Here is a 24,799-nt window from a genome sequence, read left to right on the forward strand (position 1 = left end):
AAGAAGAAGAAGAAGAAGAAGAAGAAGAAGAAGAAGAAGAAGAAGAAGAAGAAAAGAAAGAAAACACCAACCAAAACAACAACAAAAGAAAACAAAAAAAAAAACCACACTTAAAAGCAGGAGAAACTTGGAATTTTAAGATACAGAATTTATAAAAGCCATCAAGGACTATTCATTTTCTTCTGCTTTCGACTTGCAAAACTGCGAGCTTATTTTAACTCTAACGCATAATAACAGATGTGCACTATCTCATGATGGGCATTTAAAAAAATTAGCATTGAGTCTTTTATCTATAGAAACCAACTTGTCATCGAAAGAGTCCTTGGCTTTTAAGTGAGAGGATCATAGAAGCAAGGTTTATCAGTACCTCCTGTCTCCTCCTTAACCGACCCAGTCAATCTGATTCCAGACTGGGTAATTCCATGAAGAGTCTATAAAAATTTCCCAGGTTATCTGGGATGTTCTGTACCTTAACATCTGGGGTGGTTTGGGAGAATTATGTTCTCGGAATTATGTTCTCGTTTCGATTTACCGAGATGGTCACTATTGTGCAACCTGCCCTTCCAGTCTATAGACAGCCGAAGGACAAACACTCACAAGTGACGCAGGCTTTGCTCACCAGGACCACAGACCTTGGAAGCCGCTCTCAACCCCAGCTTCCGGTCGCACCTTCCTTTTCAGCCTTGGCTGAGCTTCGCTGGCTGTTCCTGGTGCGCTCCTCCCTCCGCCCGGGCTGCTGTTCGGCACTCTTCCCATCATGCCTCGCGCAGGCGGCGGCTGTTCCGCTGGCTGCCGCCCCTCCCCGCAGCCGCAGCCCAGAGCACCGCCGTGCCCCGCCCCCCGCGCAAGCTGCCGGCCCCCACATCCGGGTACCGACGCCAGCCGCCCAGACTCTGGCACTATGGTCATGGCGGAGGGGACGGCAGTGCTGAGGCGGAACAGGCCAGGCACCAAGGCGCAGGTATCATCCTCATGGCTTTCCTGTCAAGGAGTTCGCGGGGCCGAGCCGAGCCTCTCCTGCTGGCGGTACCCCGTCCAGGAGAGGCCAGGGCGGGCGGGTGGGGGCCGTGGCCATGGTGGCTGGCCTGCGCTTCCGGAGCCGCGGCCCCTGAGGCAGCTCAGCCGGCGCTGTCCGCCCTGGAGGCCTGCTAGGCGCAGGACCCTGGTGTGTCTGCCGAGGCCCGGGGCTGACGCCTGTCGCTGCTGCTGCACTGCGTGCTGTGAGTGGCAGCTGACGGCACCCGGGTGTGGGGTGGGCCAGCTGGGGACCCGGGGGCCGTCCCCGCGTCGGGACCGCCGGCGTCGAGGGCTGTAAACACTGCCCACCTCTCCGGGCACAAGCTTGGCCGGTGACGTACCTGCCGATCGGCTCCATCCAGTTTGTCTAGCCGGATGCAGGTGGCAGTAGTTCGAGTTATCCTCCTGTAGTCTTCGCCACCACTCCCTTCTGGTTCCCTCCAGCTGTTCTCTGGTCCAGCAAGTTTTCGCCACCAGGTTGTGACTTGTTACATGTCATTCCTTGCGAATTTCCTTGCTAATGCCTGTGGACAATAGTCAGAATGAACTGATTGTAACACACCAAAATACTCTAATAGCACCTTTAGTAGGGCACTATTGGGGAGTATATTGGTGCTTCTTAGAATTTGCAAACCTGGGATACTTTACGGTTAAAAAACAAAACAAAATAAAACAGTTGACATTCAAACTTGATAGGATTAATCGGCCGGCGGAAATGGCCTGTCATTGAGTCGATGTTCTAAAATCAGAAGAGATATGTTTAAAATGTAATTTTAGCAGGCTGTGTTCTTGTTGCTGCTCAGCCTGCTGCCTCTTACCGTGTACTGAGCAAACTTTTTCTGTTGAAAAAATGTAATTTTTAGGGTAAGTAAAAATCAAAATACTTTTATGCTACTGAGTTTTAGAGAGTTACTCTTTCTTTCTTTTTCTTACTTCCTCCCCCCACCCCTTCCTCCTTCCTTCCTTTTCATTTTGAGGCAGGGTTTCCCTGTGTAGCCTTGACTTTTCTGGAAGTAGCTCTGTAGACTAGGTTGGCCTCGAACTCAGAGATCCACCTGCCTCTGCCTCCCACCACCCCAGTCAGTTTAGAGAATTGCTATTTGTTGTTGGTTTTGAGAAGATTCTCAAAGTCAGGCTACCCACGAATTATACTATATAGTTGAAGGTGACCTTGAACTCTTAGGTCCTTCTGTTTTCCACTATGGGGGCTAGAATTACAGTGTGTACCACCATTGAGGGCTTCTAGTGTTGGGAACAGCTCTCTCAGTTGTGCTCCATCCCTAGCCCTAGAGAATTCCTTCGAAAACCATTGAGTCATGAGTTGTCAGTTTGTCTTGAATCTGTTGGAAATTTGTATACTATGTATACTTTTTACTATTTAACAACTCTTTCTAAGGGTTCTTGTTTTCAGATAACTGTTATTGTGCATAGGCAACATTTTTTCTAATTTTTAAGTGATCACTTCCTTTAAAAAAAATTCTTGGAATTAAATCCAGGACTTTTCCTGTGGTAAATTAAGTATGCACAAATTAAGCATGCACTCGTGTCTCAGCTGATCCTTAGATGAAAATTTTTAATTTTGAAAAATTGTTTAGACTAAACACTGCAACATGTCCTTTTGCTGCAAGTAAGCTACGTGCAGACTTGTTCATTTTCCCACTTTATTACAAGGTTAAGTAAAATGTAATAGGAAAAAAAAGGATTAAAAGAAAAAACTGCTTTTTAAGCAACCTTTCCTGTTTATCACATAAATTTTCTTCACTAAAACAGTTCTGTTCCAAAATGATGTATATTGTGTTACATATGAGTAATATGTGGCATACCTTCCTGCTTTGGGGGGGAGGGTGGCACAGATGGTATCGTGTATCTCAGGCTGGCTGGCCTTAAACAGAGATGTGACTGAGAATGACTTCTCACCCTGTCTCCATTTCCTGAGTGCTAGAGTGGCATTTAAAAGTTAGACTAGAACATAGACAATATTTGGTTGGTTTTTAACATCTATTGGCTGAATTAAATGAGCACATTTATTTGTTTCTTTGTTTATTTATAAATGTGACCTGTAACTCACAGAGATCCACCTGCTTCTGCCTCCCAGGTGCTGTGATTATTGGCATGTGTCATCACCACCTGGTGAGTGAGAGCATTTATTAGGCTAGATTTTATTTTTCTCCTAAGTGTCTAATGAATATCACAGTTACATGGCAAAACATTTAATAACATTGACTTTGGGGCTGGAGAGATGGCTCAGGAATTAAGAGCACTGTCTGCTCTTCCAGAGGTCCTGAGTTCAATTCCCAGCAAACACATGGTGGCTCACAGCCATCTGTAATGGGATCCCATGCCCTCTTCTGGTGTGTCTGAAGACCGCTACAGTGTATTCACATACAATAAAATAAATCTTAGAGAAAAAAAAAAGAAACTCTGTCTTGAAAAAAAGTACTTTAAAAATAAATACATAAATAAGTAAATAAATACATAAATAAATCTTTTTAAAAAACCAAAAACATTAACTTTTTCTTTTTTTCTTTGAGACACTTTTGTTTTTTATCTTGGGCTGGTGTAAAAGGTTTTGTGGAATCTGGATTGGCCTTGGATTCTTGGTTCCCTTGCCACAGCTTCCTCACGTATCTGTCTATATCTGTATCTATGTATCTTCTACACAATGCATGTTTGCTCATTTGTTTGTTTATAAAGGGTCTCGTGTAGTCAGGCTGGCCTGAAACTTACTGTATAGTCAAGGATGACCTTGAATTCCTCTTTCTCCTTCCTTTATAGGCTAACACTATTGACTTTTTTTGAGGCAGGGTCTTACATACAAGCCTGCTTGACCTTGTACCCACTGTGTAGGTTTTGTAAGCCTTGACCTCTTGATAATCCTACCTTAGATTCGAAATGAAGAAGTTTCATGCATGTATTATCACTAACTGGTTTGCTAATACTTTTCATTTTTTGCTAATAATTTTAATCTTTAAAAGTTGTGTGTGCATGTGTGGGTGTCTGTAGGTGTACATGAAGACCAGAGAAAGATATTTCTTATTCTCTGTCTTACTGCCTTTGACAGAGTCTCTCATTGAACTCAACATTTAAGGTTTTATCAGGCTGACTAGCTAGCTAGGGAGCTCTTGGAACTGCCCACCTTTGTCCATGCATGTGTGGTTGACTGGCTGTCTGGCTTGCTTGATAGCTAGCCCTTGCGATTGGTACTTTCTTTCACTCTGCCTCTCTCAGTCTCCTTTGACAGGGTCACTATCTATTCCAGACTAGCCTTGAAGTCATAGAGATCTGCCTTCCTCTGCCTGCTGTTTTGTATTTTTAAGATGGGGTCTTTCTATGTAGTCTTGGCTTATTCAGAACTTGCTATGCAGCTCAGACTGGCCTGAACTCAGATGTCTGTCTGCTTTCCTCTAGCATTATCATGCATGGCCTTTTTTTTTTTTTTTTTTTTTTTTTTTAAAATGTGGGTTCTGGGGATTTGAACTCAGGTCTTCATGTTTGTGCAACAAATGTTCTTACCCAAGGAGCCATCTCCCCAGCCCCTCACTAATGTTTTAAAAGCAGAATAGTCTATAATCTTCTTAAAGTTTTTTATTCATGTGTATGTATGTGCACTGCCTGTGTGAGTTTTGTGTACCAAATGAATAAGTACCCATGAAAGCCAGAAGAGGGTATTTGATCAGTTGAAACTGTAGTTGTAGGTCATGTGAGCCACCTGATGGGGTGCTGGGAACTGAAACTAGATTCCCTGTAAGAGCAGTAAGTGCTTTTAACTAACTACTGAGGGCTCTCTCTAGCCCCTGCAATCTTTAAAGTTTTAAAAAATGATTTTTATTTGCTTTAAATCATGTTAACATTCTTTTTTGGGGGGGGGGTTTCGAGACAGGGTTTCTCTGTGTAGCCCTGGCTGTCCTGGAATTCACTTTGTAGACCAGGCTGTCCTCGAACTCAGAAATCCACCTGCCTCTGCCTCCCAAGTGCTGGGATCAAAGGCATGCACCTCCACCGCCCAGCCAACATTCTTTTTTTAAAAAATGTATTTATCTTACGTATATGACTATACTGTAGCTGTCTTCAGACACACCAGAAAAGGGCATGAGATCTCATTACAGATGGTTGTGAGCCACCATGTGTTTGCTGGGAATTGAACTCAGGACCTCTGGAAGAGCAGTCAGTGCTCTTAACCACTGAGCTACCTCTCCAGCCCCTCATGTTAACATTCCTTAATAAATTATTTTAAGATGTTTGTCATCCTTAACAACAGCTTATAGGTACTTGAGACTTGGTTGTGGAAGAATTCTGTGAGCCTTTCCCTGACAGACATAGTATGCTTTGAGTTTAAGAGAGCAGTGGCTGTGTCATGCCCAGTACAATGTTCCACAACAGTCCTCTGCTTCCTTCAGTTCTTACATTTATTTATTTATTTTTCTCTCCTTCAAGACAGGGTTTCTCTGTCTAGCCTGGCTATCCTAGAACTCAAGAGACCCACCTGCCTCTGCCTCCCAAGTATTGGAACTAAAGGGATGCGTGGCCACCACTGCCCTGCCAGTTGTTAGATTCTTTCTGTTCCCTCTCCCATGATGGTTTCTCAGTAACGGGGGTGACACAGATGTCCATTTATGGCTGAGCATTCAGTCTGTTCTCATCACTTACCGGTCTCTGCTATCACCACTGCCTATTGTAATTGATCCTCTTTTTTTTTTTTCTAGATATTTTTCCCATGCATGCGTCCCCATTTCAATCCATTTTTGAGACAGTTTTACATGGTTTAGACAGGCCTTGAACTGTCTATATAGCTGAAGATTATTTTGAACTCCTGATCATCTTCCCTCCACTTCCCAAGTACTGGAATTATTTATCTGTTGTTTTTGAATTGGGTCTTGCTTTCTAGCTCTGGCTGGCCTGGTACTTGATTTGTAGATCAAGCTGCTTTCCAACTTGAGGCTGTCTTTTGTCTTAGCCCCTCTTGCATGGGGATTATAGGTTTGCACTACTACACATGGCTTAATATATGCATTATATCCATAAATATACTTCTTTCCTTCCTGTAGCCTTGGCTTTCCTAGATCCACCTGCCTCTACCTTCCAAGTACTAGGATTAAAGGCATGTAACACAACCACCACCACGACACAGCCTGACCTTAATTAAAAAAACAAGAATTATTTTCTATGTATGAGTGTTTTGCCTGTGAACCATATGCCTGCGTTGGCCTGAGCAAGTTAGAAGAGGGCATTAGATGCCCTGGAATTGGAATTACAGCCAATTGTGAGCTACATTGTGGGTGATGGGAATCTTACCTGGGTCCTCTGAAAGAGCAGTTTAACCACTGAGCTAATCTTCCTTTTTTTTTTTTTTGTTTGTTTGTTTGGTGGGGAGGGAATTGAAGCAGGGTTTAACACTTGTATGTAGCCCTGCCTAGTCTGGAATTCACACTGTAGCTCAGGCTGGCCTTGAACTTGAACAGTGATTCTCCTACTCTGTTCAGTTCTGGGATTATAGACATGAGCTACCCTGCTACTTTTCATTTTTTTAAACTTTAATCATGAGGTGTTAGACACTGCATTCTTAAGAGTTTTTTCCTCTAACCTCGATTAACTTTTGTTGGTTGGTAAAGGTTTATAGGTCGTTGGTTTAATAATGAGCTTCCCTGAGCTCATTTTAGCTCAGAGACATTTGTTGAAGACCAGGTCTGTGCAGTATTTGTGCTGCTTTTTAAAGATACATAGGAGCCATGCATGCCTGGACACAGGCCTGTAATCCTAGCTCTGTAGGAGTCTGAAGTAGGAAGATTGCAAGTTCAAGGCCAGTCTGTAAAATTTAGTGAAAATGAAAAGTATAAAACAGGCTGGAAATAGAGCTCAACAGTAGAGCATTTCCCTGTTGCAGGAAATATTTAAAAAGAACGGTAAGTTCCCGTGCTATGCCCAGAACCAGCGGGCCAGCGGGGTGTTCCCATCTCAGCAGACTCTCTGGCCTGGCATTCCCAAAATCTCTTCACCCAGATCACTAAGTTCCCACTGGCGGGTCGCTACTATGCCAGCCCTATGCTTCAAAACCCCCACGGTCTTTGTGGTGCACATCTGGTAAACCCATGCTTTGCTGCCGTACCTTTCTCTCTCGAGCCCAGTAGAACTGCCACGGGAAGGAAAACACCACACAAACTTAGTTCAGAAACAATGGTAACTCAACTCTGGGTGCAACAACTAGAATCCTAATCTTGTATCTGTATTAAATCTAAATCCTCCAGTGGAGAATCCTGGTGAATCTGCCATAGAAACCAGGAGACACTAGTTGCTACATCTTGTCCTCACACTGTCCCTGTCCAAAAGGGGGACCCTTCCTCTTCCCCTATCTAACCCGGAAGTCCCTCCTGCTAGCCCAGTGATTGGCTCCTTTATTCATCAGGGTATTGGTTCACAAGAAGTCACCTGAGGATGGCTCACTCCTTGTCTGCAGCCTCTCCCACTAGAGCAGAATTAGCGTCAAAAATACAAACAGCATCAGACCCATCCACAACATCTCCCTAATATATAAGACCCCAGGTTCAATCTCCAGTACTGAAAAACAAAAAAGAAGGAAGATGTAAGATACATAAGTATTGCTGAAAAATCAAATAGACAGGGATTCAAGATCAATGCAAAGTGTGCCACAAAAATATCCCCTTTTAAAAAAATTGGTGCTGGGTAGTGGTAGTGCATGTCTTTAACAGCACTCAGGAGGCAGAGACAGGCAGAGTTACAGTTGTGTTTGAGCAGTTACCTGTATGTGTGTCTGCACCATGTACATGTAGTGCTCACAGAGACCACAAGAGGGCACTGGGTCCCCTGGGTCTGGAGTTAACAGGCAGTGGTGAGCTGCCTGTGGGTGCTGGAAATAGAACCTAGTTACACTGGAAGAGCAGCCATTGATCTTAACAACTAGCCATCTCCTCAGCCCCTACATTAATAACTACTTTTTGATGGAAGTCATATTTCTATTTGGAAATTTAAAATTCTGTTTGTAACTGGAGTAGTAATTTATAAATTGCTCACCAGTAATGCTAGCTCTTTAAAACTCTGATTTAGGGGCTGGAGAAATGGCTCACCGGTTAAGAACACTGACTGTTTTTCCAGAGGTCCTGAGTTCAGTTCCCAGCAACCACATGGTGGCTCACAACCATCTGTAATAGGGTCCAATGCCCTCTTCTGGTGTGTCTGAAGTATACTCACATACATAAAATAAATACATAAATGTTGTTTTAAAAAAACTGATTTAGGTTTTTGTTTTTGATGTTTGGAGATTTTTTTCAGCACAACTTTTACGGATATTATCTAACAATTGTAAACAAAAAGTGATGAACTTTTCTTTTTAGTTAAACAGTCCATGAAAGATTAATGAGAAATGTATGTGAGGGATTGTGGTTGCAAACATTTACCATGTCTAGTTCATTGATGTCCATTTAAGAGTGTTGGCTAAGACTGTTTAATTCATTGCTAATCACAGTGTAAAGGTGTTTCCTCTGCTCTGCTGTGAGGCTTGGATCTTTACTAAGAACTGATGTTTATAGCAGCATTACTGTCTTCCGTATTTCTTTGTATGTGTTTTAACCATTAGTTTACTTTTTTAGGATTTCTATAATTGGCCTGATGAATCATTTGATGAAATGGACAGTACACTTGCTGTTCAGCAGGTAATAAAACTTTCTTTTATAACTCTCCTAACAAACATTTTATATCATTGGTATAGTGAATATTCCCATTTTGTGTGTGAGAGGGCACAAACAAGATTCCACTGGGTAAATGGAATGGCCATTTAACAATGTAATCAGACTTCATTTTATTAAGTATGTTATGAAATTTGAATGTATAAGGAATTAAAAGTAATTGAATGACAAAATCACTAATTAGAAATAAAATGCTAATTTAGTGACTATACCTTTGATAACATATTTTTGAGATTTGTATCTTTTTATGATTGTGTTCATTTTATACCTTCCAGTGTATGTGAAAACAGATTTTGTTTTTTAGCTCTTTATTACTGTCTCATGACTCACTAGAGCATTGGTTCCCAAGGAGGGCTTCCATAGCATGTTTTGTTTCAGTAGTACCTTGAGAGATTTCTAGACATTCTTGTTGAGAATCACATTCTATACTATGTTAGGTTTTAGCTCCCCCCACCCCCCCACAACTCCCCCCAAGGGGGAAAATGGTGGTTCTTTCAAATTGAATAGGATCAGAAGTTTGGTGAAAAAAAAATGTTTTCATGGCTAATTGTTAAAGTTCAAATTAAGGAGTTAATTGTGGTTACCAGCCACAAGATCAAGTCAGTCAGTATTCTAGCTTGGAGTGGGAAGCAGTTCATGAGCATCATACATCTAACTTAAGTGTTATTGATAATTGAAGGCTTCTAGGGAAGAATTAGTTTTCTTTAAGGATATTGTTCCTGGTAGTCTCCATGACACAGTGGATGGTCCCACACCCACAAGTATATGGACAGCCCAAATTAAAGTTGATGGATTTTTTTTTTTGTTTTGTTTTGTTTTGTTTTGTTTTGGGGGGGGTTTCGAGACAGGGTTTCTCTGTGTAGCCCTGGCTGTCCTGGAACTCACTCTATAGACCAGGCTAGCCTCGAACTCTCGAACTCAGAAATCCGCCTGCCTCTGCCTCCTGAGTGCTGGGATTAAAGGCGTGCGCCACCACCACCCGGCAAGTTGATGGATTTTTAAATTAAAAAGAGGACATGAAATTGAGGGTATAGGGAGGTGGGTTGGACCCGGGAGGAGTTAAGGGGAAGAGTTGGGGTAAATAAAACAAAAACATATAGAGTTCTTAGTTAATAAAAAAAAATAAAAGAATGGCAGAAAATAGGATATACAGGGGCAGTGGTAGAACACTTGTGCAGTATGCCCGAGGAGCTAAGTTTGATTCCCCAGCACTGTAGTAGAAAGAAGGTAATATTTAGAAAAGAAAAAATATGTCTGTAAAGCCACAAAATTAATAACAAAAGCCAAAACAGCAAAACCCAAAGAAATTGGTGTGAAATAGATTAGGTTAGATGTGGGTTAACATTTTTATTATTTTTTCGGGGAGTGAGGAGGTCAGTGTGCTGGTAATGAAACCTCACACATGCTAAGCAAGTACTCTACCGCTGAGCTCTTTCCAGAGTTACAGCTGACCCACTTATATCGTTATAGTTGAAGTACATCTCCTATAACCAACATAGAACTGTGGGTTTTATTTTTTCATTTTATTTGTCTTTGTATATTAATTTCTATATTATTTAAAATTAATATAGTTATTTGCAGATATGTTTAGACTTAAGTTTTTAAAGATTTACTTATTTTTATTTATATGAGTACACTATCACTATCTTCATACACACCAGAAGAGGGCATCAGACCCCATTACAGATGGTTGTGAACCACCATGTGGTTTCTGGGAATTGAACTCAGGACCTCTGGAACAGCAGTCATTGTTCTTAACCGCTGAGCTCCTAGGTTAACTTTTATTGTTTTCAGTTCTCTCATTTTTAAAATTTGTAATTTATTTTGTGTGTAGTGTTTCAATGCTTGAATGTATTGACTGCACTAGGTACATGGTGTAGGAGCCTGTGGCAGTCAAAAGAGGACATTGGAGCCCTTGGAAATGGAGTTACAGGCGCTTGTCAGCCACCATGTGGGTACTGGGAACTGAACCCAGTCCTCTATAAGAACAGCACATGCTCTTGGCCACTAAGCCTGCTTTCCAGTAGGGTGGTAGCAGGGGATGGGGAAACCTTTTTTGAGATGAGCCCTCCTATTTGCCAGGCTGGCCTCAAACTTGAAGTAGTAGTCAAGGATGACTAATTCCCCAAACCTCCCAATCCTCCACTTTTCTAGTGTTGGCATTAGAGGTATGCAATACCTTATCTGGTTTATGTGGTTCTAGGTTTTGAACTTGGACCAGGGCTTCATGCATGCTAGGCAGGTAGTTTATCAACTAGTTATAGCCCTAGCCCTTGTTTTGCTCCATTTGTTTTTTTTCTTCTTGTAAATCACTTTCCCCCCTTTTGACAGGTTATTTGAACTTTTTAACATTGTGGGTTTTTGTTTTGTTTTTGTTTTTTTGAGACAGGGTTTCTCTGTGTAGCCCTGGCTGTCCTGGAGCTCACTCTGTAGACCAGGCTGGCCTCGAACTCAGAAATCTGCCTGCCTCTGCCTCCCAAGTGCTGGGATTAAAGGCGTGCGCCACCGCTGCCCAGCCAGTATTTTTTTTTTTATTACAGTTATTATTACCTTTACATGGGCCCCTTTCCTCATTGTTTTTACTTACTCCTTATTGCCTTATGTATCTGTAGACATTGATTAAAACCCAGCCAGACAGTGATATTTTCGTTGGTAGGACTAAAGAGTGAATTTAAGCACTTCTTAAGTACTAGGCAATCTCTCTACCATTGAACTATTTATTCGTAGCCTAATGTTTCTTTTTTTGACAAACTTTATTATTTTACTGTCTGTATATGTTATCCTGTGTATGAAGGTACGTGTTGGCCATGATGCTTGTATGGAGGTCAGAAGACATAGTTCTCCTCTTTCTACCTTTATTTTGGTTTCAGGGATTGAATTCAGGATATTGGATTTATGAAGCAAGCACCTTCTCTAGATGAGCCTCCTCACTGACACAATGTTTCTTTTATTTTGGCTTGTAGAAACAGAATTTCACTCTCCAGCTTAGTCTACCCTTTAAGTCATGACAGTCTTTGACCTCCCAAGAGCTGGAATTAGGGGCATAAGGCGTCATACCCAACTTCAGAGTTACTTTTATTTTATCTTATTGAGACATGGTCTCACTATTATAGCTCTTGCTGGTCTGGCCTTCACTGTGTAGACTAGGCTGGCCTCAAACTAATAGAACTCATCCTGTCTCTGCCTTCCAAGTTCTGGGATTAAAGATTTGCACCACCCTGCCTTGTAATTTCTGTTACTTCTGATGTTTTAAATTTCCTTCTATTTTTCTTTCCTTGAAGAACTTTTTTAGCAGTTTTTGTTTTAGCATGGTTTGCTGTCTAGGAATTCTCTTTTCTTCTGCTTGCTTGTTTGCTTTTTGATGCTAGTGTGAGTCCAGAACCTTGCAATACTAGCAGACGCTGGGGTCTCTGCCTTTAGTTTTCTTTAATTTGAAAATATCTTTATCTTCATTTATTAAGGATATTTTGGAAGATGGGGATTCTGGTTGACAGTTCTTTTAGTACTTCTTTCATTTTTAAAAATTACACTTACTGGGGGGAGATATGTGGGTACACGTATGGAGGACAGAGGAGAGCTTGAAAATGATTGGCTCTTTCCTTCCAACGTGTTGATCTTAGAGATCAGCTCAAAGTTGTCAGGTGTCTGAGCCATCTTTCTGTCCCTCTCCCATGTTTTTTGATGAGAAAGAAGCGGCTTGTTGACTTCCATAGTCATTTGTCTGTTTTCCTTTAGTCTTTCTATTAGTCAGCATTACTACAGTGAAATACTTTAGAGTTTAGACAGATAACCTGTCTCAAGGCATGGTTCTGGAGGTCTTGTTTATTTTATTTATTTTTTCTTGAGACAGGGTTTCTCTGTGTAGCCCTGACTGTCCTGCAACTTGCTCTGTAGACCATATTGGTCTCGAACTCAGATCCACCTGCCTCTGCCTCCTGAGTGCTGGGATCAAAGGTGTGTAATGCCCAAACCCAGGGTTTCTGGAGGTTTTTGTGAGATTTGATGACCCTGGTGCTCTGTGTCTCACAGAAGGAATTAGATGACAGCTGTGATCACTACACTCAGGTTCTTAGGGATACTGTTTCTAACCAAACCTGAGGAGAACTCAGCCTCACATGTAAGGTGTGCCTCTTTCACTCCTGAGCCAGAACTGGAAAGATTCTCTTAGACCAGTAGTTCTTAACCTTCCTAATGCTTTAACTAACTCTTTAATACAGTTCCTTATGTTGTGGTGATCATAATGTAAATATCTGTGTTTTCCAGTGGTCTTAGGCGACCTCTGTGAAAGTGCCATAGAGTCCTCAAAGGAGCTGTGACCCTGTTATAGGTTGAGAACTACTGTTAGAGACGATTTCAGCATCATAGTATTCACTTTTGAGTTTCAACCTTTGTCAGTTTGGGGGAAGGAGCTACTGGAAAGAGCAATGAGCAAATACTGCCAGTTCAGTGACATCTGTGCCTTCTACTCTGTTTCTGAGACCTCAGATTTTTGGTGCTTTTTTTTTTGGCTATTTTATTATATATTCTTATACCTCTACTTCCCTTCCAAACCTTATTCCACCCTAATCCCTTCCAACCCCTAACACTAGGTAGGAGAGGAAGAAGGTTAGAGGGGAGAGGAGGTGTAGACCTCTAGAGGCTACTTCCTTCTGATTAGGGGTGTTGAATTTCTTGGGGTCAGATATTTCCAACTTCTTTTGGTTAAACCACAACAGCAACCAAGAGCAGGAGAGGTGGGCAGCAGCCACTTCCTCCTTTGTCTCATTTTTCTGAACACCTCTGGCTCCTCTCAGGGCCCTAGCATTTATACCCTCTCCAGGGTCCCTAGAATTTAACTATCTGCAGCTGGCAAAGATCATGCCCCTCCTAGTGCACAGAGTAAACTGTAATTGCCTGCTGTGAAGCAGCCTCTTACCCACACCTGGGATTAAAACAAAAGCATGTTCATATAATGTAACTGGGTTTTTAAAGAAACCAAAATTTTCACTACATTAGCTAGCAGAGCCAGGTGCAGTTAGTCCAGGTTATGCTTTCATTCACTGGTGAAGAAAGATTGGTATGTGTTCATTCCATCGTCTCCAAAATTGGAAATCATAAAATAGTTTTGTATACAGTTATATTCTATATAGTATAACTATTATATATAATACTTGTATCGCATGACCTCAAATTATTTCTAAAAACTGCCTTAGAAAATAGTATTAGGTCATTATAATTAAACTTCTAGGGTTAAATATAACACAAAGAATGACGTTTTGCCTGTTGTTTTTTAAATGGGCATGATCTCACTACGTAGCATTAGCTGACCTCAAATGCACAGAGATCTACCTTTCTCTGCATTTTTATTTTTTGTTTGTTAGCTTTGTTTTTGTTTTTAAAATTATGTCTGTGAGTACACTGTAGCTGTCTTCAGACACCCAGCAGAGGGCATCAGATCCCATTAAAGATGGTTGTGAGCCACCATGTGGTTGCTGGGAATTGAATTCAGGACCTCTGGAAGAGCAGTCAGTACTCTTTTAACCGCTGAGCCATCTCTCCAGCCCCTTTCTCTGCTTCTTGAGTGCTGGGATTAAAGTTGTGTGCCACTATGTCTACCACAATAGTGTTTTTTAACTTGAGTATTTACAGTTTTTAGGCACAATACTATTGCATACCAAATAGAGTATAGAGCAACTATTCTTAGCCTTTTTTCTCAATACATCTTTTTTTAATGTGCATTGGTGTTTTGGTGAATATATATCTGTGAAAGTAGTGGCTCCCCAGGAACTGCAGTTACAGTTGTGAGCTGCCATGTAGACGCTGGGAATTGAACCCAGGTCCTTTGGAAGAACAGCCAGTGCTGAGGCATACCCCGCCCCCACCAGCTTCTCTATATCATTTAAAGAGTTCTTTTTTTTTTTTTTTTTTTTTTTAAGATTAACTTACTTTATGCATGTGAGTACACTGTAGCTGTCTCCAGACATACCAGGAGAGGGCACTGGATCCTATGAAAGATGTGGTTGCTGGGAATTGAACTCAGGACTTCTGGATACAAGTATTATATATAATAGTTATATATAATATAACTCCATGCAAAATTATTTTATGGTTTCCATTTTTGGAGAAGATGGAAACTTGGAGAAGAGCCAGTGCTCTTAACTACTGAACCATCTGTCCCTTCCCAAAGAGCTATGGCGACTGGAGAGATGGCTCAGTGGTTAAGACCACTTGCTGCTCTAACAGAGGATCTGGGTTCAGTTTTCCATCACCCACATGGCAGCTCACAATTATCTTTAATTCTCGTTCCAGGGAATTGGATGCAATCCTCTCCTTAGGCATCTATTTAGGAGGCAGAGGCAGGAGAAACTGTCTCAAAGAAGAATAATAGGGCTGGTGAGATGGCTCAGGCAGTAAAGGCACTTGGCAACAACCCTGCTTGGTGATGGTGGAAGGGGAGAACTGATTACCACAGTGTCCTCTCACCTCTTCATACATTAGTATGGCACATTAGTAAGTGGAAGAAAACTTATAGGCCCACAACAAACAATTTTCTTTACTCATTCATAAGAAGCAAAACTCATCATTTTTATCCTGATACTGTAGCAGTCCAGTGACATCTTCAGGTCTTACTTACCTTCTTTTTTTTTTTTTTTTGAGACAAGGTCTTACTGTAGCCCAGGCTGGCCTCAAACTTGGCAGTAGCTGAGCTTCTAATCCTCCTGACTCTACCTCCCAAGTACTAGAATTACTGGTATACATCACCATGCCTGGGTGTAATGGAAATTATGCTTGTTTTGAAACTAAAAATAGTGGTTTTATTGATTGCAAATCATTTGCTTATATTAATATATTATTATATAGTATTAATGTAATAAACTTTAGGAATTAGTAACAAATGACTTTATAGCTTACCAAGTAAAACCTAAGTTTTGGTAGCATATTTAATGAGTATTAAGTCCTAGGGTTGGAGAGATGTTTCAGAGGTTAACGGTTGCTGCTATTGTTGATGATCAGAGTGCAGTTCCTAGGACCCACTTCAAGTGGCCTGCCTGTAACTCCAGTTCCAGGGACCCTGACACTGTGTCTGAAGTGGGAATACTTTTTCAATGTCCAACTTGAAACTTGGGAAGGAAAGAGTTTATTTGGCCTGTGCTTCCACATCTGTAGTCCATCATTGAAGGAAGTCAGGACAGGAACTCAAGCAGGGCAGGAACCTGGAGGCAGGAGCTGATGCAGGGGCCAGGGAGGGGCTGCTTACTGACTTGCTCCTCTTGGCTTGCTCAGCCTGCTGTCTTATAGAACCCAGAACCACCTGCCCAGTGGAGACATCACCCACAATGGGCTGGGTCATCGCCTATCAATGACTAATTAAAAATACATCTTCGTTTGGCTAGAGCCACACCAAGATATTTTATATTATTTGTGACTATTGTGAAGGGTGTTGTTTCCCTAATTCCTTTCTCAGACCGTTTATCCTTTGAGTAGAGGAAGGCTACTGATTTGTTAGTTAATTTTATATCTAGCCACTATGCTGAAGTTTTTTTTTTACTAGCTGTAGGAGTTCTCTGGTGGAATTTTTGGGGTTGCTTATGTATACTGTCATATCATCTGCAAAAAGTGATATTTTGACTTTCTCCTTCCCAATTTGTATCCCTTTGACCTCCTTTTGTTGTCTAATTGCTCTGGCTAGAACTTTGAGTACTATATTAAATAGATAGGGGGAGAGTAGGCAGCCTTGCCTAGTCCCTGATTTTATAAAGTGCTATTGCTTCAAAGTTTCTCTCCATTTAGTTTGATGTTGGCTATTGGTTTGCTGTATATTGCATTTATTTATTTATTTATTTATTTATTTATTTATTTATTTATTTATTTGGCTTTTTCGAGACAGGGTTTCTTTGTGTAGCCCTGGCTGTCCTGGAACTCACTCTGTAGACCAGGCTGGCCTTGAACTCAGAAATCTGCCTGCCTCTGCCTCCCAAGTGCTGGGATTAAAGGCATGTACCACCACTGCCCAGCGTATATTGCTTTTGTTATGCGTAGATATGGACCTTGAGTTCTTGATCTCGCCAAGACTTTTAACATGAAGGGGTGTTGTGTTTTTCAAGGCTTTTTCAGCATCTAATGAGGTGATCATGTGTTTTTTTTTCTTGAGTTTGTTTATATAGTGGATTACATTTATGGCTTTCCATATATTGAAACATCCCTGCATCTCTGGGATGAAGCCTACTTGATCATTGTCAATGATTGTTTTGGTATGTTCTTGCATTCGGTTTTCGAGAATTTTAATTGAGTATTTTTGCATTGATATTTATAAGGGAAATTGATCTGAAGTTCTCTTTGTTGGGTCTTTGTGTGGTTTAGGTATCAGTGTAACTGTGGCTTCATAGAACGAATTCAGTACTGTTCCTTCTGTTTCTGTTTTGTGGAATAGTTTGAGAAGCATTGGTATTAGGTCTTCTTTGACGGTCTGATGGAATTCTGCACTAAAACCATCTGGCCCTGAGTTTTTTTTTTTTTTTTTTAGTTGGGAGACTTTTAATGATGGTTTCTATTTCTTTAGGGGTTATGGGACTGTTTAGATAGTTTATCTGCTCCTGATTTAACTTTGTTACCTGGTATCTGTCTAGAAAATCGTCCATTTCATCTAGACTTTTCATTTTTGTTGAGTATAGGCTTTTGTAGTAGGATCTGATGATTTTTTTGAATTTCCTTGGTTTCTGTTGTTATGTCTCCCTTTTCATTTCTGATTTTGTTAATTTGGATACTGTCTCTGTGCCCTCTGGTTAGTCTGGCTAAGAGTTTATCTATCTTGTTGATTTTCTCAAACAACCAGCTCCTAGTTTTGTTGATTCTTTGTATAGTTCTCTTTGTGATGGACAATGACTCCTTTCTTACTTGAATAGTCAGAGACCATCATTAATTGGCCCATTTCCAATATTGTTATGTTTTAGGGGCCTGAGGAGAAAGAGAAATAAGAAAGTGGCTGATCAATTAAATATTCAGAACAGAAAACATTTGTGAATTTTATTTGCTATCTTATGTGAGAATAATTCATCATTTAAATTAAAATAGTAACTCCAAAAGATCATTAACCCCAGGTTAGCATAACAGATAATAATAGTAGCAAAAAAGTTTGAACTATGAGACTCTGAAAGCTGGATGCAAGGGTAAGATGTAAAGTGTGTACATGTGTGAGAAAGGATGCCAGTACACGGCAGGCTGGCCACATTTATTTGTTAAACCAGTAGCAATAACAAACTGGAAGGACTGAAAAGTGTAATAATGTAAAGTACAATAAAAACGAGTTATGAACATGTGGAATAGGTTGTATGTATGTATTTAAGAACATATATGAGTATATATAAATGTATATAACAATGAAAAAAAGCAGCCATGAAATTGGAAGAGAGAGCAAGGAGGGGCATATGGAAGGGTTTGGAGGGAGGAAAGGGATGGAGCAAATGATGTAATTTTATTATAATATCAAAAAGTAAAAAATAATTTTTATTTATTTATTTATTTTTATTTATTTATTTATTTATTTTTGGTTTGTTTTGAGACAGGGTTTCTCTGTGTAGCCCTAGCTGCCCTGGAACTCAGTCTGTAGACCAGGCTAGCCTCGAACTCTTGAACTCAGAAATCCACCTGCCTCTGCCTCCCAAGTGCTGGGATTAAAGGCGTGCGCCACCACCACCCAGCAAAAAATAATTTTTAAAAATGAGTTATGAGTATATGTTGGAGTAGAAGAGATTTGGAAAAAATATTGTGTGGAATTTGAAGCGTTTCAGGATTAATTGCATATACTTAAGGGCATCAAAATTTAAGATCATTAGGATGAGGTGAAAAAAAATGTGAGAAAATTCTGGGCCTCATGTGCCCATATGCGAGTCTGGTGGGAGGCTGAGGTGTGGGGTGACTTGAGTGCTAGGTCAGTCTGGGCAGTCTAGTGAGAACCTGTTCCCTCCCCAAATCCCCACAGTGCATGGGAACTCAAACCCAGTGTGTTAGTACGTGCCTGTGATTTCATTATGAAGAAGGCTAAGAGTTGATGTTCAGTCTAGCCTTGGTAGTGCATGCCTTTAACCCAGCACTTGGGAGGAGAGGCAGACTGGTCTCTGAGTTCAAGGCCAGCCTGGTCTATATAGCTGTAAGTGCCAGATCTTATTTGCCAGGTTAAGGTCACCTAATATGGCCATTAGGAATGACGCTGGTTAGAGAGTCCACAGCAAGACTTAAGCTGTGGCAATTTTACTGAGAGCAGTCAGACTTTTTAATACCTTTATTAGAAAGAGAATATGGTGGCAATTGCCAGGATCTATACAGCTGTAGTTGCCAAGATACAATCATGTTTGCAAACTTTATAGGGTAAACAAGATTAACATCTAAAGTCCAATTGTCCTGTCAAGCTTCTGTGCTGCCATAACTTCTAAGAGAACATACAGAGAAACACAAAGTGGCCTGAACACTTTACTACCGGAGGGAATGCATTTGTCTCTCAGGAACTGCAAGGCACATTGTCCCCTAGGACCTAACCTGAAAAACCTGATATGCCTCTCAGGGCAGCTAAGTCAAACCAACTCCATAGTTCCCTGCACATAGCAAATTCCAGGACCCCCAGAGCTACATAGTCTCAAAAACCAAAAAATATTAAACATACTCAGCATGAAATTTAACATCCAGTATAATTTAATTAACCATAAGACCTTCTTTCTTTATAGTATATTCAACAGAACATAAGGGCAGACTGCTCCAATATTGACAAAATTCTTGAACCACCTGAAGGCCAAGATGAAGGTGTATGGAAGTATGAACATTTAAGGTAGGTCTTTATGAAATCTCAGGATAGTACTAACAGTTCTAGTAAGAATACACTAATAAGTACCTCCTAATGAAAATTATGACTCAAGTAAAATGTGTAAATCAGAACAGTTTCATTGTGTGTCTTTTGGTTATTTGAGACAAGGTCTCATGTAGTAGCTCAGGCCTAGATCCACTTGTCTCCACCTCCTACAACTGATGGGATTGAAGCTAGCACAGCTGGCATGGGTCTTGAACTCTTAATTCTCCTACTTCAGCCTCCTGAGTGTTAGAATTAGAATTACAAGCGTGCAAGTGATTATTGTTTGTTCCAACTGAGTTATAACTTGATTCAAATCTCCTAATAGCTCATATTGAACCTCTGTGATTAGGAAAAGGTGCCCCTTTGAAAGGCTTGTAATCATGGTAGGATGTGTGGGTTTTAGCTGTGGGTTGTGTTTTCATTGTGTTAGCTCTGTAGTAGACTGATTTAAAGCTGTTAGTTTTATATCCTGCAACACTGCCAAATGAGTTAGTTGGACTATGTAAGCCTATGCTTCTCATTGCCAATCTTTGTTACTTCTTAGTAAACAATAACTCAGAACCACATAAAACACACTGATATGAAGTAGTGGGCAGTGATAGGTAATTAAAAAATAGTGTCGTTTAGTATGATCTGTCTTCCTATCATGGTGTTATTTTTATAGTCTTAAGCACAGAATTACCCAGGAAAGGAAGTATAATCATAAAAAAATAAAATGTATCTTTTGCTTTTTTATTTCTTCCATTAAAATATACTTAAATAGGCTGAGCATGATGACAAAGCCAGATTTCTGTGAGTTTAAGGCCAACCTGCCAGCAGGTACTACATAGTGGGAACCTATATCAGAAAAACAAAGCAATAAATTAAAGTATGCTTAAATAAATAGTGATTTTTATTTAATTAGTTTCATATATGTCTTTTTTGGCAACCTATTTCATCTTCTAAATGTAGGCTTTAATATTGCAGTTTTGGGGAACCAAAGTATTTTTGTTTGATGAAGAAACAGTTGTAACTCTACCTTGATAGAGTGGAATACTTACCTTAGGTAGGATTTTTAGTGTGAACTCTTTCAATAGTGTGACAACTATAAAATACATTTATTTTTATTACAGAGGATTGTCTTTTTTTGTTTTTTTGTTTTTGTTTGTTTGTTTGTTTTTTAAATCTAATTCTGAATATTTGGCCCAGGTCAGTGGCAGACATCAGGCATAAGCAGACTGGAAAGCTTCATTATGACTGCCCTGAACTGGTTTGATGCTTTATTTGTGCATATTTATTTATTTATTTATTTTTGTTTTTTTTTTTGTTTCTTTTTGTTGTTGTTGTTTTGGTTTTTTGTTTTTTTGAGACAGTTTCTCTGTGCAGCCCTGGCTGTCCTGGAACTCACTCTGTAGACCAGGCTGGCCTCGAACTCAGAAATCTGCCTGTCTCTGCCTCCCAAGCGCTGGGATTAAAGGCGTGCGCCACCACCGCCCAGCAACTTTTCTGTTCTTTATATTTTTGTTGTGCAGGAAATGAACCTAGGACCTTGAAATCCTAGACTCACTAGTGCTCTGCCACTGAGTCATGGTCTCAGCTTAGACCGTGTGGTTGCTGGTCCTCTTTATTTTGTGATGGTGGTGGTGGTGGTGGTGGTGGTGTGTGTGTGTGTGTGTGTGTGTGTGTTCCCTCATGGATATGTGTACAAGGAACCATCTATTATTTGCTACCTTTTTTGCGTGTGTGTTGTGCATTCGTGTGTGTATGTCTGTTTGCATGTTTATGTGTATACGAGTTTGGATGTGCATGTTCATGTGGAGACCTGAAGTTTATATCAAGATTCTTTTTTGATTTCTCTCTACCTTATTTGTTAAGACATAGTCTATCAATGAACCAGCTTGTTCAAGGGATCCTTCTTCTCTACCTTTTTAGTGTTAGAATTTCACAAGGGCCACAGTTCTGATTTTTTTTTTTTTTTTTTTTTTCGGAGTGGATTAGGGACAGGATCTTTCTCTATGTAACCCTGGCTGTTTGGGAACTTATTATCTAGAACAGATTGGCCTTGAACCCACAGAGATACATCTGTCTCCTGTCACCACCCGCCCCACCTGGCATGATTTAGTGTTTGTTTGTTGTAGGTTTTTGTTTTTGTCTCCAGACAGGATTTGTCTGTGTAGTTAGCCTCAAGAAATCCACCTGCCTCTGCCTCATGAGTGCTGAGATTAAAGGCATGCACTACCATGTCTGGCTAAGTATGAAAGTTCTAACCTATAAAAAAAGTTGAGACTTTTTTTTGTGTGTAACTATATATGTGTGTGTGTGTGTGTGTGTGTGTGTGTGTGTGTGTGTGTATATATATATATATATAATTTTTATATAACTGAAACATCTTTCATGTTTAATCATATATATCAATAACTTCCTATCCTTCAGTTGATCATAATCAGAAGTTTTGTCACATATACATAGTTAATGTGAACACCTTTATAACATAACTGTATACAGTTCTGACAACTGCGTTATAATAGATTCTCAAAGTGCTGACCCAGTCAAAAAGTACATGTTTTCCCAGAGTCTTGGTGAAATTTCTGAGTTACTGTCCAGAAAAATTAAACAAATTTTTATTGTATAAAAGGGTAACTAGCTTGGCAACCTTACAAAATAAAAGAAGAAAATACACAGAGCCTGGATAATAAGTGTGCTTTTTGCATTTTTAGGCAGTTCTGCCTTGAACTAAATGGACTTGCTGTCAAACTACAGGTAGTATTTTCTTTATGATAAAAATGTAATTCAAAGTTCTGATTTTTAAAAATAATTTTGTATGTTTAGATTTGTCCATTTCTTATTATTTTCTTTTTATATTTTATATAGAAATGTTGTAACTCAAATGATACATTTTTTTCATTATCATTCTACATATTACAAAAATATTACTTTTAACAGAGTGAATGCCATCCAGATACATGTACTCAGATGACAGCAACCGAACAATGGATTTTTCTTTGTGCAGCTCATAAAACTCCAAAAGAGGTGAGAACTGAGAGGTTTCAGTAACTGGTCATTTGGCATCATTACTCTAGGCCTGAAGTGAGGCCAAACATCTCAGAAGGGAGCATTTGGGGAACCAAGTCTGCTTACATGGCATCCCAGAAACAGAGTGAAGAGTCAGGGTCCCATTGCCCTCTTCAAGGACACTGCTCCATGACCTGCTTCCTCCAACTAGGCCTCATCTCCCAAAGTTTCTACCACTCCCCTGAGAGACTGGCCAGCTGGGAACCACATCTTCAGCAGATAAGCCCTTGGGGAACATTCCGTATCTATAGATGAACAGAAATATTGTGGAAGATAGAGGGCGTGGTTGTATAATGTTATAAATATACTAGACACTGCTCAGTTTGTTTAATGTATGTGGGTGTGATGCATATGCAGTCATGTGTGCAGTTGTGTACATGCACCTGTGGAGACCAGGGAGGCCATAACCCTATACTCCCATGAGGCCAGTCTTTCATTGAACCTGGAGCTAGGTTGGTAGAGATCCCCTTTCTCCTCCTCCACCACCCAAACTGTGCTTAAAAGTTCTAGGTGCTTCTGGTCATGTCAGTGTTTTACATATGTGTGTGTGTGTGTGTGTGTGTGTATATATGTTTGGGATTTGAACTTAAGTCCTCGTGATTATACTTAGCCACTGATCATCTCCCCCGACCTCCAAAACTACTGAATGTAATCTAAAAGTGTGTGTGTGTGTGTGTGTGTGTGTATGTGTGTGTGATGCCTGCATGCATGTATGTGCCTACTGCGGCACAGAATGTATGGAGATCAGACTTATGTATAGCAATTACAACCTTGTGTAAGTCATTAATCATTCAGAAATTCTGTTTCTCCAGTTCTACTGAAGGCTAGAGTAGATAATCCAGTGTTCTTTCTGTTTCTAAACATTGTTTTCTTAGGTTTAGTGTTGGAATGAAATTGGAAAATTAGTTAATGTATCTTCTAGAAGTCTGATATTGTAACTCACAGCAAATAACAGCTTTATTTATTGATGGGATGTATTTCGTAGTCATTATGAAATCAGAAGGTACTTTTTCTTAGAATATGTTTGTGTCTTTAGAATAAGATACCTGACATGGTTAATTATATTCTTGATTGGATTGAGAGCAAGTTAGGAGATGAATAAAGTGTAAGGTATATCACTTACATTTACAGATACAGATTACAGAGGGCATTTACAGATGAGAGCCCTGACATAATAAATGGTTTAATACCCTCATGGATATAAAGTTTGAACAGTGTTGAGAGATGGAGGAAATGGAAAGGCGGAATTTGGTTAGAAGCAGGACGCTGGAGATTGGTCTCTGAAGGGCGTTTTCCTATCTCACCCCTTCTCATCGTTGTGCTTCCTGTCTGCTGTGAGTTGGTGATCCCTCCCTCCACAGTCTTACCGTGGTAGACTAAACCTCTGAAAAGAAACTTTCCTCTGTTATGTCACTCTGTCAAGCATTTGGTTACTGTGGTAAGAAAAGCTAGTAAATATTACCTAAGAAAAGAGAGGCCTTTTTCTTAATGCATTTAAATTTTCTCTTTTCTAGTGTCCTGCCATAGATTATACAAGACACACACTGGATGGTGCTGCATGTCTTCTGAATAGCAATAAATATTTTCCCAGCAGGTAAACAAAATCTTTAAACAGGATATTCAGCTTTTTGGGTTTCATTTAAAAGATTGATGTTTGAAAATTAAAATTAGGGTTTTGGTTATAATTTTTTTGTAAATGTATAGTTGACATGTTCAGATTGAGTTTGAAAGTAAGGTTAAACATCAGAACTTGTCTCCCTCAGATCGTAGGCTAGTTTAGTCACTGTAGTCTCTGCTGCCCTGTGCTGCTCCTTTTCCAGGCCGCGTCTCACCAAGCATTAGAATCTGCTTCCCCCGATAAAACAAAGGAACCTAAGGGAGACTGCTTGTTTTTCTTTATTTTTTTCTGTAGCTATTCTAAGCAAAGCATTAGCATGTATTTAATTATACATAATAATGGCATCATTATGACATGCGTGTATATCACGCATTTATCATATACATAGTGTGTTTTGATACTGTTTACTCGGCTGCCCTCTTATCTCACTCATCCTTTTTTTTTAAAGATATATTTATTTATATTATGTATATGAGTACACTGTAGCTGTCTTCAGACACACCAGAAGAGGACGTTTGATTCCATTACAGATAGTTGTGAGCCACCATGTGGTTGCTGGAATTTGAACTCAGGACCTCAGGACCTTTGAAGAGTCAG

The 24,799-nt window shown here is 40.1% G+C and overlaps 1 protein-coding gene across 2 annotated transcripts in view; it reads left to right on the top strand.

Moving 5' to 3' along the window:
* LOC114619890 (10 kDa heat shock protein, mitochondrial) overlaps positions 1-24,799 on the top strand; it is a 55,667-nt gene that overhangs the window by 26,240 nt on the left and 4,628 nt on the right. The window contains exons 1-6 of one of the 2 annotated variants that reach the window (XM_028765842.1): positions 872-961; positions 8,619-8,681; positions 19,412-19,512; positions 22,230-22,272; positions 22,456-22,542; positions 24,099-24,178. In XM_028765842.1, the coding sequence (XP_028621675.1) occupies positions 902-961; positions 8,619-8,681; positions 19,412-19,512; positions 22,230-22,272; positions 22,456-22,542; positions 24,099-24,178 (434 nt within the window). In that variant the 5' untranslated portion in view covers positions 872-901. Of the gene's footprint in view, positions 1-871; positions 962-8,618; positions 8,682-19,411; positions 19,513-22,229; positions 22,273-22,455; positions 22,543-24,098; positions 24,179-24,799 lie in introns of those variants that run through there. The other variant, XM_028765844.1, reaches the window with a different exon arrangement.

Source organism: Grammomys surdaster, unplaced genomic scaffold (assembly GCF_004785775.1).
Source record: "Grammomys surdaster isolate TR1022 unplaced genomic scaffold, NIH_TR_1.0 165, whole genome shotgun sequence".
NCBI classification, from domain to species: Eukaryota; Metazoa; Chordata; class Mammalia; order Rodentia; family Muridae; genus Grammomys; species Grammomys surdaster.